We start from the raw sequence: 19,632 nt of genomic DNA, 5'->3' as shown, positions 1-19,632 counted from the left end.
CAGTTCATTACTAATTTCCCCTAGAATTATATCTGTCTCATAAAAAAAACAATACTTTTTAGATTATCCAAAGGGTACATTTGCAGTAAAACTCTACAAGCAGTTTTGATTAATATTTTGTAGAAAAGAAGAAAAGAACTGTGTTATAGAATGAGGTCTTTCTTGAGAAGGTACAAAGCTATTCTTTTAAATATTATATTATAATTTTCCCCCAGGGTGTTACAAATTATAACATTCTTACAAGAATCACTCAGCTAGGAATAATTATTTCGTTGATTTGCCTCTCCATGTGCATTTTTACATTCTGGTTCTTCAGTGAAATTCAAAGCACTAGAACGACAATTCACAAAAACCTCTGCTGCAGCCTTTTCCTGGCGGAACTTATTTTTCTGATTGGAATTAATATGAACAATAATAAGGTGGGTAGTTTTCACTTGTATCTTTATTTTGTGTTGTAAAGTAAATATACAGTATAAGATACGATCTTCCATCTACTTCCAGTACTTCCTTGTATCAGTATGAATACTCTAGTGACACTGACTTCCCAGTCTAGTTACAGGAAACATAAAATGGTCATTTAAGGAAGTAGGGCCTTCATCTGAGCTGGTGTATATTGACTTTGCTCCATGGGTTTCATTTAAACTTTGTCACTTTTACCGAGACTGTGGTGTCAATGTGTTTAGCATTTTCACTTTTTACATCTGTACAAAGCCACTTTGGTGGCTCTCTGGGTGACAATTTTCCCTAAAAGCGAGGCCAGAGCTGCAGTCCCAAGCTGGCTTTTAAGATATTGCTCTGTTGGGTGGAGGACCCCTTTTCCTTCTGCATGTGAGGTCTTGACCTGTCCCTGCTACTTTTCATACAAGTTGGGCTGTTGATTTTTGCATCTCAGATTACTTTTAGGAAATTAAATTATGCATAAATTATCAAAATACCCCTACTATAAGTAGCTGAATAAGATTGAAAATTACTGGAAAAAATACGAACTGTTATCCGTGAGGTAGCACTCCAGTATTGATTGATTGAGAAATATCATTTTACAAACACTTTGTAGTAACAAAAGTTATTTCGGAAATAACTCCTTGTGATGCCTAATTACATTGTTACCAAAAAATCAGAGAAATGAACTTTGTCTAGATCAGGAAAGCATATAGACTATTCAGCTGTAACTATGGGATCAACCTTGACAATTTGTTTATACAGTTTTTCTGGGAAGACGTGCACCAATTTTAAAAGTTGAATGTAGCCTCTTTATTTTACCAGTTGCTACAGAAAACACTAATGCGCAAGTGTGCTCGTGGGTGTAGGCCAAGTTCTTGTCAACCAGCATTACATCTGGGCTGCTGGACCACCACTTTAGAGTCACTAGGTTGCTGTTATATTAACAGAGACATATTAATAGAATTATGACTCCTGCTTTCTCTGATTGAATTTCTAGCTCTTCTGTTCAATTACTGCTGGATTACTCCATTATTTCCTTCTAGCTGCTTTTGCGTGGATGTGCATTGAAGGCATTCACCTCTACCTTATAGTTGTGGGAGTCATCTACAACAAGGGTTTCTTGCACAAGAATTTCTATGTCTTTGGCTACGTCAGTCCAGCCGTGGTCGTTGGAATCTCCGCCGCACTGGGATACAAGTACTATGGCACCACGGAAGTGTAAGTCGCTGTTTCTGTGTCCAAATCAACATACATAAGGGTGCAACAGTCACAATAGCACATTTCAAGGCATTTTCTGCTGTTTACTTTTCAGATGTTGGCTCAGCACAAAGAATAACTTTATATGGAGTTTTATAGGACCAGCATGTCTAATAATTCTTGTAAGTATAATTTTCATTTTTATTGTAGTACATAAAACCGATAATAAAAGGTGTTTAATAATCACCCACCCATTGCCAGCATAGCTGTGAGTGCTAATTATAGGGCAGAATTGGCTAATTTAGACCTTTTTATAGTGTCTCTAAATTATTTATATGCTGTACCTCTAAATACTTTACTAGCCTGAAAAATGAATGTTTGATAAAAAAAGCTCAATATAAGATCAGAGCTTTTTTTCTTACTTGCTTTCTTTCTTTTAACCCAAGGGTTTGAGAAATTCTGTGAAGCATTTCTGGTTTTTAAGAAGTAGCATCTTTGTATGTCGTTGGCATCTCAGCATGGCTCGGCAGGAGGTGTACACAGACACTATCCTAGCAGGCAGATAATCTGTTTTTTCAAATGTTGTGTGACTTAATCTCTTATCAGTGATCGGTCATCTTTGTAAGATTGGACTGTCATCTTTATGGTTTTATCACTCGCATGTACCCTGTCATCACCAAAGCTATTTTAAACTGAATTGCGACGTCAGAGAAAAGAACCTGCTATTTCACATGGGCAGACAAGTCAAGTATTGAAGCCCTATTTCAGCTGTGAAGAGAGCCTTTTTAATTCTTATTGGAAGTGGTTTCAAACCTGCAAATTTGGCAGGTATTATATGTTCAATTCTGAATCGAGACATTTTTTGGTGCCTTGGGAACATTTCTAAGTGCTATAAAGTTTAACAAACCATTCCAACTGTAATGGGGCATTATTGTGTATGATTGGGTTGACAGTGATCTGGCAATAGCTAGAGCTAACAGGAGGAGAAGGTGCAATGGTGAGGCCTCGTGACATCTATGGTCAAGTCAGTTATAACCCTTCGTTGCTTTTTAAGCTATTTGGTGATAAATGTAAGGATTTGTAAAAAGGAAGAAGTGGCAGTGCGTAACACACACAAAATGATAGTAAACCGGTTTTATTTCAATGCATTAGCCATTTCAAAGCTGAATAAAGTATCAGGTATAATTCTGGTCAAATTCCACTCCAAATTCCTACTGTAGATTGGGGATAGGCTGGGAGCAACATGCCAGATGCAACTGCAGGGTGATGCCTCCCCACCTCACCCTCCTGGTGAGCAGAGCAGACTTCGAGAGAGGCAAGGCACTGTAACCTCCCTTGGCTCAGAGCTTCTGGGGCCAGGTGGCCCTGAAGTAAAACAAAATCATGGGGAGATGATTTCCTTTACTAGGAAATTCTTACAATTCTTAGGTTTAAATTGACAATTTCCTATTTCCTCTTTGGACCTTATCTCTTTCTTCCATGAAGGCAGCAGGGTTGGGATTTTTTTGTTGTTGCTCTCGTTCCTGTTCCTCATCTGCCTTCAGGTGGAGATTTATGGGCAGTGATGTATCACTGCACTCTTAGTACAGGAAAACTGCATTATCAAAATATAAAAAATGCCCCAAATTTATGCATCTGTAACCTTGTTTTCAGCTCCAGCTGAGCTGTGCCTGATGCGGGATCTCAGGTACGCAGTACAGAGGCAGAGCAGGTCTGCAGTGGCTTTGATAGCAGTCTAGCTGGCCACAGAGGCAAATCCGGCAAGCGGGGCTCTGAGGCCTGTAGCCATTCTTTGAGCTCTCCAGATCTTCCAGCAATCCCTGCAAATTAAAAGAAAAAGGGGACGTGGTAGGACTTGATACAGGCCCTATGCACCAATGCAGTCCTCCTCTGGATGAGGATAACAGCCAGCCAGTTTCTTTTTTTTCTCCCACTCCTTTGCCTAAGTGAAGCCACACAAGGAGCTGTAGCTGGACAGCAAATAGCCCTGCGGTTGTTTTGCTGGTTTTGTTTGTGTTATGGAAGTATTTTGTGATAACTTGTTTTCACAGTATTCACATACCTTTATTATTGTCTCTTCTTAATCATGCACTACTAGACTGGGGAGGAAAGGCACCCCACTTTCAGCAAGCTGCTTCATCTGCTGTGTGATTTTTTTTTTTAGCATTTGGGCAGCTTGTTTTGACGCGGTGATAGCAAACTGAAGCCTGAACTGCAAAAGGGATGTTTTCAAAGAGTGCAGGGAGCTAGCTAATTTGCTCATGCCTTAGCCAGGTTATTGTCTAAGGAAAATATGCAAAACTTTATGAAAATAGGTACTGACTCTAGAAGATGAAATTGGTGTTAGATGTCTGCTCTGTGGAAGGCATGTTGGTGGCAGTAATTCTGTTTCCACTGTCCAGTCTTCCTGTCCAGCGTACTTCATGGGCACCACCATAACAAAGATTAAACTCTTTCCAAAGTAGTGGTACTCAGGAAGTCCTTTTCATTACAGAAGTCAATCTCTTTCCAAAAGTCCCATTCTGCCCACAGCTAATTAAAAAAAAAAAAAACAAAAAACTAATTAGGGACTCTGAAAAGGAAATGTTGTTTTTGTTCTGGGGTAACCAGCTAGAGCACCACAACCCTCATCCAGAAAGCTGCAAAATCTGGCAGCTTCAAGCTCACTTTTAATCCTGAGCTTCATCTATTAATACCATTGAGTTTGCAGGTTTTCCAAGACAGTCTGGAGAGTTTGGATACCAAACCTCTGGAGAGCTGCTCACCACAAATCTGATTCTTGCACAAAATCATTAAACTCATTGTCAGCACAAATGCCCAGGTACCCAAACGGTGCTTTTAGTTTCTGTGAATGGGGGCCCAGGAGATCTGTGGTTTGGATTATACTGTAATATGCCTTTGAGACAGCATGTAAATGATGAAGAACAGAACTGGTTCTGTACCAATGGATTTTCCGCACATTATTTCAAACACATCCCTGGGCTTTAAATCTGCAGTAATAGTGAAGCACAGGGAGCTCAAGTGTTTATCAGGAGTACAAACTAAGTCCTCTGAATACCTAAGTGGTAACACTACTTCTGAAGGTGTTTGCTTATTAATATTAAGGTTCTATTAGAATTCTAAAGTGTAAAGCAACAGCCTTATTGATCCCATCTAAAAATTATTATTATTATTATTAGATTGGTGACTGTACATGAAAAAGAGTGGGTCAGAAGCTCTTTAGATGGAGTTAGGAAAGAAAGGGCATTTTAAACCTTTGTAAAGCAAGCTGCAAGCTAAAGATAATTTCTACAACTTATTTCTTCCTCCTAATACTTGCAATCTTTAGAACCACAACAATTTTAGCTAAAACTATGCAGTAGATTAGATCAAAGCACACAAGTATGGAGAAATTATTTATAACAATTATTTAAACTTTTTAATAGAAAAGTGAGTTTATCACAAGCTTTAAGGGACAAACGTTCACACACACCACAACCCATGTCTGATTGAGGCAAATACAAATATAAGCTCCAGAGATAAAAGGTATGAAAATTAAAAAAAGAATCCCTAGAACATTTTCTTTTCTCTTGTAATACACTCTTACAATAATAATCTCCCTGTAATGGGAAGTGAGTAGAATGGAAATAACCGTTTGTCTGCAGGGTAATGCAGCTGCAGTTTTGATAAGCATAATGTCAGCCAAAAACAGACTCCTTCCCATTGTGGAGGACTTCTACATGGCTTTCCCCACCTCTGGCATGACAGCTCGCTCTGTGTTGAGTGGGAGCAGACCTATGTAAGGGCTTTATTCTGCATCATTGACGTTTGTGGAAACTTCATCTTTTAAACTCTGCACACAGGATAAGTCCCTCCACTTGCACCTACTGTGAGAGACAGCTATATATTAGTTGTCCAGCTGGCAGCAGAAATTATGTCGTTTGGAAGGGTTGGGCAAAGACTATTAACGCTGTACTTATGAAAGTCTACAAGCCATTGGAAGGAAAATTTGGAAGAGAATTGCTGCTACTCCAAGTGCAGCTATAGACAACCCTTCTAATATACCTCTCTTCTACAACCTTCTCCCATTGAATCTGTCCAGTTGAGCTTCATGCAGCAAGTTCAAAGTCGCCCATTATAACATGATTTGCACCTTTGCAGTATTGACAGAGTCATTAGGCTTGACTATGGTACCTACCATCACTGCCACAATAAATTGGCATATCTCTGTGAGGAACCAGGACGCAGAAGTGTGACATGTTGTAACGTTAACAGGTGCAATTTGCTGTTTAACAGTATAAATCTATCGGTATCATTTGTTGAGATCACCTCTGTAATAACAAAATACAGACTTGCTCTTTGAGGTTGGAACATTTCCAAAATTGAACATCATCCAGATAATCCTCTCTGTGGCTTTTATCCAAACATCCTAGCACTGTGCAGTGAGGAGGTGTCGCTCTTCCTTGTTTTACTCCTCTAATGTGTGTTTTCAGAGCCCTTGAAGGTGTCTGGCTTGGCTTCAAGCTCCAGTTTCTTGAAACAATTGATAATTGTAGTGTTTGCAACTACAAAAATGGCTTATAAATGGACCCTGTAATTTTCAGAGCATTCTTGTAAACTTGACTTCGAACATACAAGCCAAGAATAGTTCTTGGGAGAGGTGTCCTCAGAATAGCCAAGTTCTTTTTATTAAGCATTCCTGTATGTAACAAATGTAATGAATAATCAACTGTAAAGCAAAAATATTCTAAGAATTGCAGTGATTGATTAACCATACTGGTTTGAACTTCCCATGTATAAATGAATGGCTAAATGAATAAAATATACAGATTGCAGTTGCAAAATACAAAAAAGTGACATATGAGTGATGAAAGCAGGCTAACAGTAGAGTAATGCTTTTCATTAAGGAACTGCCTGCATATTCATTAGAGCTAGTCAATTACTTAAAAAATATATTCATCAGATAATTTATTTGATGAATTTTACCATTATTTGTCAAATAATTTATTCAACAAAAAAGGTAAAATTAATGGAATAGTGCATTCATCAAATCTTATTGGACAGCTCTAATACTTATTCAGTTCTGTACATTTAGGTTGATTCAGGATTAGTAATACTGCTGCAATCAATGCAGAAAATTTTCCTGGCAAATCCATTACTCTGCTGTTTTCTCATATACTCACAAATTTCTTGTACTTAATACACTAATCTAGGCCATTCAAACTGAACATCTTTCTCGTAGAAAAGTAAACATTCAAGAGTTTAAAGTTTTACATTTTCCCAGATTTCAACATTGACCATGATCTGACAGTCCATTGCTCCCATTAAAAAAAAAAAAAAAAAAAAGCAGCCCCTCTGAGGTCAATCACACCATGCTCGTGTAATCAGGTACACTGCCTCTTCGGGCATCTTCACATTATTATTCCTGTTCTTCAGTGAAGCAGCTCATGTTCGTTACTCTTGATATTTCTTGATATTCTAAGGATTGCTATCAAAAAAGTTGTTTGACCTCTGACCTCCATCACAACAAACCATACCACCATCTCACATTTTTTAGTGAATATTTATGCTTTGGAAAATTCAGTGGTTTTTTTTCCAAAGGGTTATTTGTGATAAATGCCTGGTTATGTTTCTTAGATAGATGAAAAAAGTTTACTCTGTACTGTTTACTGTACATTTTTCAGAAAATAGCTGTTTTAAACATTTTTTTATACCTGCTCTTGTTTCTCAGTCTGCCTTTTTAGTGGAAATAAATTTCCTACAGGGACCAGCAATGGTTTTATTATTCTTTGTGAAAGAATAATAGTCCCCTTTTCATTAGCCCCTCTGTGGCTTCAGTTAAAGGTGTCTCCATTGCATTTATTGTGCCATTGTGGACAAAGTGGAGATAATTAATTACATAATGGCATTAAAGACTGAGTCTGTAACTTTGGTTGGAACAGATTAGTTCAAAACGCGGTGTTGTTCTGCAACAACAATACCTGCTGTGCTAAATAATCACTGAGTCGGAAAGTACTTGCCCTGTTCAGTGGACAGGATCAGCTTTAATCTCCAAGCCACAGCTTCCATACTGCCATACCCAATGGATGCAGTTTCTCACCAAGACCAGGGCTTTCATGTGAAACTAAGGGTTTTCCTTCCTTCCCTCTGTCATTAAAGCCCCTGTTCTAAAGTCCCTGGAAATACTTTGGAAAAAAAGGTTGTGGCCACTAGTCTACAACATGAAAATTACTTGCTTTTATGTTGTTACATAGGAAAAAACTCATCACATAAGGCTCAAAGATCCTTGAAGAACATTCCACATAAGGCTCTTTAAAAAAAATCAGCTTAGCTAGTAGTGTTATAACAAAAAGCCTGTGAAGAAGTTCTCCCCCAGATACACTGAAAGAACATTAGACTTGAAAAGCCAAGCGTGTCCTCTGTTGTCAAGAGTGAAGCAAGCAGAAACAGCAGGTGAGGGAGTACAGGTGGGTTCCAAGGGGAAGGGGAAGAGCACCCGCAGGTGCCAGCTGGCTGTGCAGATTTCCTGAGACGTCCCTCAGCTCGGTGCAGGTCGATGTCCCAGGCATCCCTCTTCTTTTCTAGCAAGATAAACCTTGCCCACTATTTTAATGGATCTATGTATATTAAGCCTCAGTGGATTTTTTTTTTTCAGGAAAGCCACATAACTGTTTGAATCAGTCATTTTTATTTCTTTTTAACTGCTTAATATGCTCTTGGCGATTCTTTACATTGCCTTGCTATAAGCACAATTACTACAAACACATATGCTTACCCTAAATTGTTCATTGAAAGGACACCATAGGTTTGCTTTAGAGATAGTTAACATAGACTGATGATGTCTTTTGGCCTTTCTTAGTAATTATGTAATGACTAAATCCATACTACATATTTTCTCACTCAAATCATATTTTCTTCCACTATTCTACTGACCTTTTGATTCATCGCTTGCAAGCATTTAGAAAAGCAAATTTAAATTCACAGTAGTAATTGCATGTGAATACTTAGTTTGGAAATCTCACTTGGTCATTGAAAGAACTTTTTGTGGCTTTGAGTAAGATCATAAGCCACAGCATGGGATTTTGTGACCAGATCCACAGCAGAATCATAAATATTTCTAAAAAGCAAAGGTCCAAATCCTTTAGAGGGTTTGGCAAACTGTGGAAGGCATGGACAGCTTTCTGCCAACTATTCACACCTCCAAAATGGCAAATATAGCCTGTTGTCAGACTCGACATATGAGTCGTGCTCCTGATGCTGCCTCCCTCCTGGTAGTTCATCGGTTCACTGACGCTAGTTGTGCTAAGAGATAATACACAACTATTTCACTCCTCTTTGCCAGGTAAAAATAATTCTGCAGGGCTCCTGCATAAGGCTCTAGATGCAGCCTAAGACAGGTTTGCATTTATGCAAAGAAATCGTAGGAGAGGTGTAACATGTAGTCTGAACTCATTAAACAGCCTGATTTATGTCATGACCAACTCCCAAGTAAACACACTTTCTTAAAAGCTTCTTGGAAAAGGAGAAGAGTAAATCTAGTAATTAATTATACTGCGAGCATGATAGACCCCAGTCCTACCATTGGATCTAGTTGAGCTAACATTTATGGCTGAGGTCAGATACAGCTCTTTTGGTTCATCCCTCCTGCCCTTGGCTGTAGAACTAAGGTTAAATAAAAATATTTAGGTCAGTATGTGATTAGCTTTGCAATCCAATAAAAAACAACATCACATCCAGAAGTCTGAGAAGCTGTTTACTCTATGAAAAACATAGAAACCCCACCTATTTATTTATTTATGTATTTACAGCTTGCTATAACTGTTCTAAAAATATAAAGGAAACATCCAATTGAGTCTAAATCTACAGCTTGAGGTATGTAGAAGAACAACTTTGAAGTATTTATATATAAAGAGAAACCCTATGTGAAAATTATGTATTTCCTGAGACAGGATTTGAAATAAACTCATTAGCTATGTTTTAACTTTTAAAACAAGTGAAATTATTAAAATCTTAGAATCATAAAATTCTAATCTTGCATTATTGAAGATATTTCCCCAAAACATAGCCTAAAGGGGGTTTCTTAATGTTTTTGTTATATTTTCTACTCCCAGATAAGACTGATGTTGTATACCTAAAGCATTCGAGAAGGTGTATTCACTGGGGACGTGATAATCAGATAAATCAGTCAGGAGACAAACCCAGACTGTTTGACTGCCAGCTTTTGTCCAATTTTATGCAATTAATATGGCATACATTTTCATTTTGAAGCTTAAACTTCATTGTATTGTTAATAGCTTAATTCCATTCTCCTCCGACTGAAATAACGATGACCCACTGAATGTTGTCATTTTACTCAGCCGTTAGCTATACAGCCAGAGAGATAGAAATGTATTGCTCTCTGTGGCAGAATTCAGACCATCGCAAGCTCATTAATTCAAACACTCATAATGAGGGTCATTGTAAAGACTGATACAGATACAGCTGCTCTGAACTTCAGACATTTTTTGAAAGAGCCAAATTCAATATGATATATGTAAAAAATTCAAGTATATGCCTAAGAGAGCAGCAGGAGAAATTTTCTCATTCTTTTTTGTGAGATCTGACATCAGCATATAGATGGTTTCATCAATTATTGAGACAGAGACTAAGAAAGGAAAAGGGAATGATTTGGGGTTTCGTTTTTGAAGTTTGAATGTAAAGTGCTCAGACTGAATCAGAACTAGTATGTCTGAATCTTTAGAATTAGCTGCTGCTTTCTTATACCTGCTCTTCTTTGTAACACTAGAGAGCCTTAAAAGACTGGTATTTAAAGTGTTTTAATAACTTGAAAGGCTGGAGTGTATCTTTTACACAAGGATATCATATATGAAATTACCAATTCCTTTTTTGTTCTATAAATACATGTGTATTGGAAATAGCCTCAAAAACTCAGACTCATATTAAACAATTCCTCCACTGTTAAAAAAAGAACTACCTTTAGATAGTCCTGGATGAGGAACTGGGGAATGAGGGAGATTCCCTGCTCCAGTGAATATTTGATTATTTATATGGCATGGAATAGATCCAGCAGGGCTGATGGAGCAATAGCAGTGAATAGCTGGTACAGAGGCTGGAGAATCTAAGGGTCATAGCCTAGTCTGAATATTAAGTACAAGAGAAAATTGTGCCTGTGTCTCCAACATCCTGTATAAATGCCCTGTCCACAGGGATTTTCATTGTTCAGGAGTGTCCTTTCTGGTTTTAATCAGAAAAGCTATCCTAGTCAGGAAGCCTTTCCTGGTGAACGTACAGTCTAAAACAGTAAATGTCTTTTAGTGCTAATTAACTGACATTTTTCAACAAAAAAAGTTGGACAAAATTTTCTTGAATGCCTCTCGTCTTGATCTCTTTCATTTTACCAGATGTCCAGGTGCTAACTCAGCTACTGCCATGAAAGATGGACCATTTCCCTCTGAGCTTTCAAGTGCTCTTTTGTCTTGCTTAAAAAAAGGGAGGGGGGGAGGAAGGAAAAAAGATTTCTTAGTTGCCAAATTTGACAGCTGTCAGCTACCTTGATGGGGCAAAATGACGATATATCACTTCACTCAGTATCTTACAATTTAATTGTAATTAATTATGAAAGAAACTACAACTCTTCAACATGAGTGCAAATATTTTTATTTGCAGGCAGATGTTTTGCATGCTTTATTAAATTTTGTGTATTTCATGCCGTTCAGTGCTCAACTAAAAATAACTATCATTCTGTACCTATATAGAGGGTGTTTCATGCAGTGTGAAGCACTAACATCATATTTACTTGAGGATAGAACATTATGTTACTCTGCCAGTATGTAAAATACATACATTTAACAGTGGAATTAAGGACCTATTTTAAATATAGCAGTTGCTAAGGAATGTGCTATTAGCAGAACTCCAACAGCTTGGAACATTTAGCATTTTAGGACCTACGTGCTCATTTTTATATTATTATTTAGCTTGCAAAATACAGTTAGTAATCAACAGGGAAGTTTGTACTTTGCTTAGACAATAGATGAGATTGTTTCTCCGTGCTCTTCTGGATCCTTATCTTAGGAAAAAGAACCAAGTAAATATTATTATGTCTTGATATGTATACAACTCTATTATTTTCTTCTACAAACTGTGGATGGGTGAAACTCTGCTGCGGTGGTCCCAGAACCTCTGGGAGTAGAAGCCAAAGCAGCAGTATCTTGTGCTACCCATGCCCACTGTTGGGCAGTTTTCATTCATTACAGAAACCTATGCAGAAGCACCCTGTTCAGTTAGCCGTGGTAGGATTGAGACGGAGGGAGGGATACATCTGCAAACAGATTTACAGAGCCATCCTAGCTCTAGGTGGAGGTACGTTAACACCACACAGTTTTTCCCATCCTATCCTAAAATACATGTGATTGATTGAACAGAGCTCCCCAGGCTAATTCCTTTGGCAAAACCTCCTTATTGTTGACAAGACGATTAGGAAAGCACCAGGAAATTTCATTGAATTTGCGATTGCTTTTTCTCTCCTGTGAATTTCTTTACAAGAGGAAATTATCCAGACCAATGCTGTGGCTGTGGGTCAGATCTGATCCTAGGACTTGTACCACTCCAGACAGCTCTGAACTCTTCCTTGCATGCCTGCTTTATTTTACCCACCAACATCACAGTTGTGAACATGGGAACTCTGCCATGGAGATCCCCAAAACACAGCTGCAGGAAAATTTCACTATCCTGTTCTATGCCACAGTGTGCATCCATGATACATGCAAGTGCTAATCTGCAGAGTGAAACCCACAGCAGTGTCCACTTGTTGCCCGTGAATACCTTGAGACTCTCGCTCTCTATGATTTGTAGAGGTAAAGCCTTAACAATGCTGGAGGCAATGGGAGTTTGGCGTTTAACAGGAGTTCTGCCGTTGGTTTAGTGGGGCCAGAAGTCACTCCAAAGTCCTAAATCTTCATGACCCTTCACACAGATGATCTCCCCAAGAGAGATGTACCAAACACTTACCATCCTCCCTTTAAACTCAGTCACAGGTGTACAATAAAACCTAGCTCATCCAGATTTGTGGCTCCTTGGAGATTATCCTGGGTTACACAGATACATAAATGTAGTTGCCCATATCTACAAAATCCTGATTTCACGGGATCCTAATAATTGCCCTTATTTAATGTCTATTTCACGTAAATATATATTAAGTTTCCTACCATTTGCTCATAAATATGCCACAACATTTCTAGAATTTAAGAAAGCTAAAAATACTTTTACAAATATCTTTAAGGAGAAATGATTCCCTGAAGATGCTATGAGCAGAGGCTGTTCCTATATCAGCCCTTGTCTTTGATTAACCACTTAAAAAAAAAACAGGAATAGATTAATTATTAAGATTAGTCCTGTAGTGCACCTGAGCACACTGAGTGAAACCTGATTCCCGCTGAAACTCAGAGGGAGGGTGGGCTGAGGATGCTCAGCACCTCACAGAATTGGGCTTGCAGGGAGAAAGTCAGAGGTTTCCTTTGTGAAATAGTAAGGACTGAGTGCACTGTTTGCCCAATAGCAGTTTGGAGTGGTTTGTTAAATTAAAAAAAAAAAAAAAAGAATTCAGTTCTGGGCTTGGAATCAATGCAATTCCCCTTTAGCCTATTAGACTTGCTGAGAAGCCGCTCTCAGGACATGCAGCAGTTTCTCTGACTGCTCAGCCATGTAATAACACCGAAAACAAAGGCACAAGAACCTACCGTGTCACACTGTAACGTCGTTATTCACTTGATAAAACTGCGGCAATGCCACAACAATTCACGCTTTGGGTTCGCCCAAAGCTGCGGAGTAGCTCTGCTCATTACACAGGTAACTTCCCCCCGAAGCCGGCGTGTGGCAGCAGCAGTCCCCAGGCTGGCCCCTTCCAGGCCTGTGCAAAGCCTGTCCTCAGCTTGGTTTCACAGTTGCCTGCACATCTTGCTCTACTCCAGCTTGCTGCCTCTCCGGAGACAGCGTGCCTTGTGTTTGCCGTTTCATTCTCATTCACCTTGCCTGTCACCTTAAGGCAGCCTTAATTATAATGTCATCAAAGGTTTATTCAACAAGATCTGAAGATCGTGCTTTAATTACAAAAATGAAAACACGCGATTACAACCAAAGTAAGTATCAAATCAATATTTGGCTATAAGTAGCAGTTGAAGCCTTTTTAGATATTTCAGAGTATCTCATCCAGAAGTCCCTCAGTTTGTCCAAACTGGAAGGTTTGGGGATCTAGGATTCTTTGTGCCTATGTCTACTTTGGATGACTTTTATAGCCTACTACCTCCATTTCTGCTCATTTGAAGCTCAGTTTTGGATACAAATTCAAATGTCTTAAGTGGTTGTATCTTTGGCCAGGCATTTTGGGTGATTTGACTTCCCATCCCATTTGTTGAAATACGTGTGGGTCTTTGGCGATATCAGATACACAAAGGCCATTTCCCCTTTAGTCCTACTCAGTCCAACTTCTCAGTATTCCTACTCACTCCAACCATCCAACATGACCTTTTCACTTTACATTTCCCAGAAATAGCTGAGGCTACTGGTATGTTCATAGAAAAGAACATGGAGAGTATCAGGTTGAAGCAGAATATGTTAAGTTTAAGATACCTGTTGGATTACCAGTTTTCTCTAAAGGCCACGCTTGACACATAATTAGCATTAGCTAGTTTTTTCTCCTGGATTTACCCATGAGTTCGTGTTATGGTTTTCCCTCAAGTTTTGCTGCGTTTCTTTGTCACGGGACAGATACAACTACTTTGTTGTTACCTATTTTGTCTCCCAAAGGACAAAATGCAGTTCCGGAGGCCTCTAACTTAGACTAAAAAGAAAAAAAAAAAACAACATGCTAAGTTGCCTAAAAGCTACTGTTTTGAGACACTGAACATTGTGTAAAGGCAGCCTATGCACTTTGCTATAGATATTTTTTATTAATGGAGTGCTTCAAAATGGGGCAAAAACCAACTTAAGACTTTAATAAATCTTGGAAATGACCGGGTATTTCGGAAGTTAAGCTCACCCTTATTACCCTGTAACACTACCTCCTGCGAGGCTACCTGAGACGTATTGTACAATAATTGTGTTCTGGCAGCTGACTCTGAGAAGCTGGAGTTAGCCTCTCCCGTTCCCCCGATACGTACAGATTATTCCCATTAGAATGGATTGATGAATGAAAAGATCATAGTTAATGGGTATTACTTTAATGCAGAGGGCCAAATCCTATTATCCTGTGCAACGGACAGTGTAAATAGTATTTGTGTAAAGGAGCCCCGCTGGGACAAAGAGAAATGGAGTCCGCTGCCGCAAGGCCCCACATCTGCCCGTTGCCCGCCCCATCCTTGCTCAGCAAAACCTCTCCAGTTCTGCAGCTGGTATATGTGGCCAAAGGATAAGGGGGTTTGGCCCATAGAGCTTCTTACAGAGCCTATGAATGGCAATAGGAAGATCCCTCTCTGAGGGGCTGGCAGGGAGGAAGGTCGGTCGTGTGGTTTGTGCTTGCGCTCTTGATAATAGTTTCTGAAGAAGTAGCGGTGTGTATTCTCCCTGCTCGTGGTACTTTGATCACATTTCACCCTACCTTTTTCAGATTAATAAGTTCATTAGGTGGGTTATGCAGATTACAGTGCGTGCACTAAGTTATTTGATATATTATTCACCAACAAATATAAGATAAAAAGTAAGTCTGCATATAATTACCCACAACTGCTGACTGACTTATAATTAACTTTGAAAAATTGCTGGTTTAGGAGATATTATAGATTACAATTTTAAATATAAGGAGCTTCAGAATAGCTCTCATGATCAGTGCAAGTACAAGGTATTCAGTGAAGGATTAATTCCCTAAACTGCTAATCAGCTCTATCTCCTGTCTTATCAAATTGTAAATACATTGTGCTGTATTAAAGTATGAGCATGCAGCTAATTAAAGCAGAGCCTGCGTTTAATATCAGATTCTCCCCCCTTGACACAACAAAAATGTTCTAAGGACATACATAACAAGTGTTAACAAATGAAAGTGATTCTTTTTAAAGTGATGCTGTGCTCCTACAGCAGCCTTTTGTTTGCATTTCGGAGGATTTTTTTTTTAAGAAAAAGAAGGAGGGAGGAAAACTACACAGTCTTTCTGGAGAAACGAGTTGGGGAATACATTAATTCTATTTATTCTACATATTCTACAGCTGGAAGCCCACAGGAACCAACCAAGGGATTACAACCAAGGATCTACAAATAGATCTGGATGACACCTAGCTAAAATTTGGTTCATTTACTAATATTTTTAGTAGATTCTGATGTTACATGCTGCAAAGCAAAAAAATAATTTTTTAAAAAAGCAAGAAAGCAAACCCATCCATACTGTTAAAGGAATGTAGTATAAATTTAAATGAAAGATCAGTGAAGCCTAGCCAAGCAAACAGAGATTCAGAACCGTAATTGAGCATCATTTGCAAAACTGCTTCTTTTAGTTGCTTTTTTCTGTTTCAAACTCAAATAAAGTGATGCCATTATAAAGAAGTCAGGAAAAAAAACATACTGAAATTATTCACCTATGAAACAAACATAAATTATAAGACATAATAGGCAGCAAGGAGCCTTTCAACCAAAGTTAGTTTTTCAAAAATTCTTTGTGTAAACCTCAAAGGTTTTTTTGGGCCTTTTGAAAGTTTTCACACCCCAAAGACCTCAGAACATATGATGTTATTAATGTTATTGAGCAACAAAAGACATACATTTTGTCAAGATCTACTCAATACAGTACAAAATAAAATCCATGGGGGAGGGCCTTTTTTGGTTTTCTCCATTTCCCTTTTCTTTTCTTTTCTTTTCTTTTCTTTTTTTTTCTTTTCTTTTTGGCTTCTCTTCTTCTCTTCTTAAACATCTCTACATAGAGAAAAAAAAATTCAGCAGTAAATCTAAGAGATTTACCAATAAAATCAATAAACATTTGCAGACTGTTGGTAGTGATACCGTTGAGATAAGGTAGAGTTACAGCCTTGTTTGATCAATGTTTATTACAGGGCTCATATTTTTTTAATAGAAGCGGATCAGAAAAGCGTGGGTTTTTTTCACCTCACGGCACTGGATTCTGTAGGTTTCATATAGACAGAAACTTTATCCGGCTTGTTTCATTTAAATGTGTAACAGTTATTGAAATTCAAAAGCATCCTGGTTTGCACTAAAAGTTCCTTTCTTCACTCCCCCCAGGTTAATTTGTTGGCTTTTGGAGTGATTATTTATAAAGTATTTCGACACACTGCAATGTTAAAGCCAGAAGTTAGTTGCTATGAAAATATAAGGTAAGTTTGCCATTTAGCACAAATTCTACCTTCTCTAAGTTTAAATACAGCCAGAGATAAAAGAGTATTCAAAAGTAACAATTTAATCTTCTGGAAGATTTGTAGAAAAAGAAAGATTTTTTTTTTTTTTCTGTTAGCCCCTCATATAGATTTGGAGGTAGATTTTGCAATCTTTATTCCCAATGAGCAATACCTTGTACAGTAACACTGGAGTTGTGTGAGAGGTGTACGAGGAATAAAATGAGTGGCCCGTATCAACCAGAGGGTAAAGCCTGATGGCAAGGTTAAAGAAGTAATTGTCCTTTTTTTTTAAGTACTTTCCACAGCCTCTATGCAAGCCAAACCAGATTTCAAAACTTTTGCCTGCATTGGGACCAAAATATTTGCCTTGAAGTAACAAGTAATACAGTGATAAGAGAACCAAGCCATTCATGTTATTTGTAAAAATTCTACAGTAGGACATTGTGCTTCTGTGGTGTTGGGGGCAAGGGGGAGGGATTCTCTCCAGGATTTTTACTTTGCATGCTGCTATGATTTTTCCATCAACTCTCTTTAAAACTGATTTATAGGGACCTTGAAAACCGTTTGTGCAGGAAAATCTGAAGTGTACTACAGGGAACACTGAAAACAACTTACTGTTTGTGTTGCTTAGGAACACTCCTGCAGTTTCAATGCATTGCACTAGATTTATAGTTAGGATTTAGCAATTGTTTGATTGATTACTTTCTCTTATTCCTCACCCTTCGTAGCTTCATGTGGTGAGCTGGTTTTAATGAAGTTGAAAATTATTCATTTTCAGAGGAACAGTGCTAAAAATGGCTGTTGTTCAAAGGAAGTCCTGCAATGACTGGGCTGAGAATGAATAAGAAAGTAATCAGTGGCTTCATTTCCAAGATAACATGCTGTAATTTGCTCAAGTCTGTGAGCAGGGCTCTACAGCGTGTTGGAAAAAAAAATCATAGCCAATCAGTTCCTATAATTTTAAAGCATCAATATGCTGACCCAGGAACTATTTGAGAGTATTTGCGTTCTAAAAACAAAAATAATTTTTTTTGAAAGAGAAAGAATGAAAGAAAGAAAGTCTAGGTTTACAACTGGCACCGTCTTCTGCAGTGAACCTGAGAGGCAGCCTGGGAACCCTTTGATGTCATGCACATGTACTGACCTAAGAGCACACTGTACATTTTTCTGGGTTATTTTTTGAGGAGGATAAGGGGGAGGAGGAAAAGTGGAGGAATGCTTCATAACAGACATATGTTTTTCCTTGGGGAATTACACTAACAGTAGATTTAAATCAAATCATATGGTGCTGCAGTACACCAGAGAAAACATATCTGAAGATTAAAGAAGCCAGTGTTTTAAGGCCCTCCAGTCTTACTCCTTTGCTCTTCTGCGGTGATTATGTGAGCCTATTCGTGCCACAGTGCTACAGCACACCCTAAAGAGCAGCCCATGCATTTGCACTTCTCAGGCCGTTGCAGCTGTGAAAAAAATTGCCCAGGCAGCATTCACCATCCAAAGCGGTGAAGGCAGGAAAATAGCAAGTGCCCGCATGTTGTTCACAACGTTTCCTTCCTGTCTAGATCCTGTGCCCGAGGTGCTCTTGCTCTCCTGTTCCTCCTTGGGGCTACGTGGATCTTTGGGGTCCTCCATGTCGTGCAGGGATCTGTGGTTACTGCATATCTTTTTACAATCTTCAACGCATTCCAGGGGATGTTCATCTTCATATTTCTTTGCGTGTTGTCTAGGAAGGTGAGTGTCCCATGCCTTGCGGGAAGTGACTCAGGTAGTCACATGTACCTACACAGGCAGGTGCCCAGCCCTGAAGTGGAGTCCTGGTGCAAACGTTTTATCAGAGCAAGGGAGGAAATCCTTGTGCCATTGGTGGGGCAGAGGATGGAAGAGGGGAAATTTTGCTATTGCTTTCAGTGGAGACAGAACCTCTGCCCAATTCTTACCTTCTCACATATTTTTTCCCAGTTTTAAAAACAATGTATGAAACATGGAAAAATGTTTTTTAAAATTGTAAAACTGGTTATAGTGCCATTAACCCAATGAAATAACGCAATGGGTGCAACAAAACTCACTTCCAGTCTTTACAGTTAGCAGCAGGATTCACGCTACCCACACTATCCGAGATAATACTTTCTTCAGTATCCTGTCCTAAAGTCAAAAGCAGCCCCACCTTAAAACATCTAGTGACAGGAGCAGTACAAAAAGAGTTAAAAGACATACAGACCTATTAATAAATCTATTCCATATTTGAATTCAATATTTTTATTTCAGATTCAGGAAGAGTATTATAGGCTGTTCAAAAATGTTCCTTGCTGTTTCGGCTGCTTGAGATAAATGGAAGGAAAACATGCGTGAGCATCTCGCTGGAAGAAGGGAGCAACCTAATGATGTTGTTATGCATATTACAGAAAAATATGGTATTGTGAAAGTGTGAAATGACCCGGTGAGCAGGCACATCTCTTAACTGAACTACTGACTGGTTTTGTACATACGTGTGCATTCATGCAGAGCATTTATATTATGCTGTATACAAACAGTATACAAAACAAAGTGGACTATTGCAAAAAAATATTAATGAAGACCAGGGAAAGAAGCAAATTTCTAAAGAAGCTCAAGACTTTTCATGATTTAGGTTTTGTTTCTAATATTAGAAATATCTGCAGTTCTTGAAAGCAAGATACCAAAAACCAAC

General features: G+C 38.6%; 1 protein-coding gene across 1 annotated transcript in view; it reads left to right on the top strand.

Moving 5' to 3' along the window:
* ELTD1 (EGF, latrophilin and seven transmembrane domain containing 1) overlaps nt 1-19,386 on the top strand; it is a 73,643-nt gene extending 54,257 nt beyond the window's left edge. Inside the window, exons 11-16 of the mRNA XM_009586753.1 lie at nt 216-419; nt 1,439-1,659; nt 1,754-1,820; nt 16,834-16,925; nt 18,509-18,677; nt 19,212-19,386. Coding sequence (XP_009585048.1) covers nt 216-419; nt 1,439-1,659; nt 1,754-1,820; nt 16,834-16,925; nt 18,509-18,677; nt 19,212-19,274 — 816 coding nt within the window. The 3' untranslated portion in view covers nt 19,275-19,386. The remainder of the gene's footprint in view (nt 1-215; nt 420-1,438; nt 1,660-1,753; nt 1,821-16,833; nt 16,926-18,508; nt 18,678-19,211) is intronic.
* Nucleotides 19,387-19,632: the final 246 nt, after the last annotated feature.

This window comes from Fulmarus glacialis, unplaced genomic scaffold, assembly GCF_000690835.1.
Source record: "Fulmarus glacialis isolate BGI_N327 unplaced genomic scaffold, ASM69083v1 scaffold37251, whole genome shotgun sequence".
In the NCBI taxonomy this organism is placed as follows: Eukaryota; Metazoa; Chordata; class Aves; order Procellariiformes; family Procellariidae; genus Fulmarus; species Fulmarus glacialis.
Note: the sequence above shows the minus strand (reverse complement) of the source record. Positions and strands in the feature narration are given on the sequence as shown.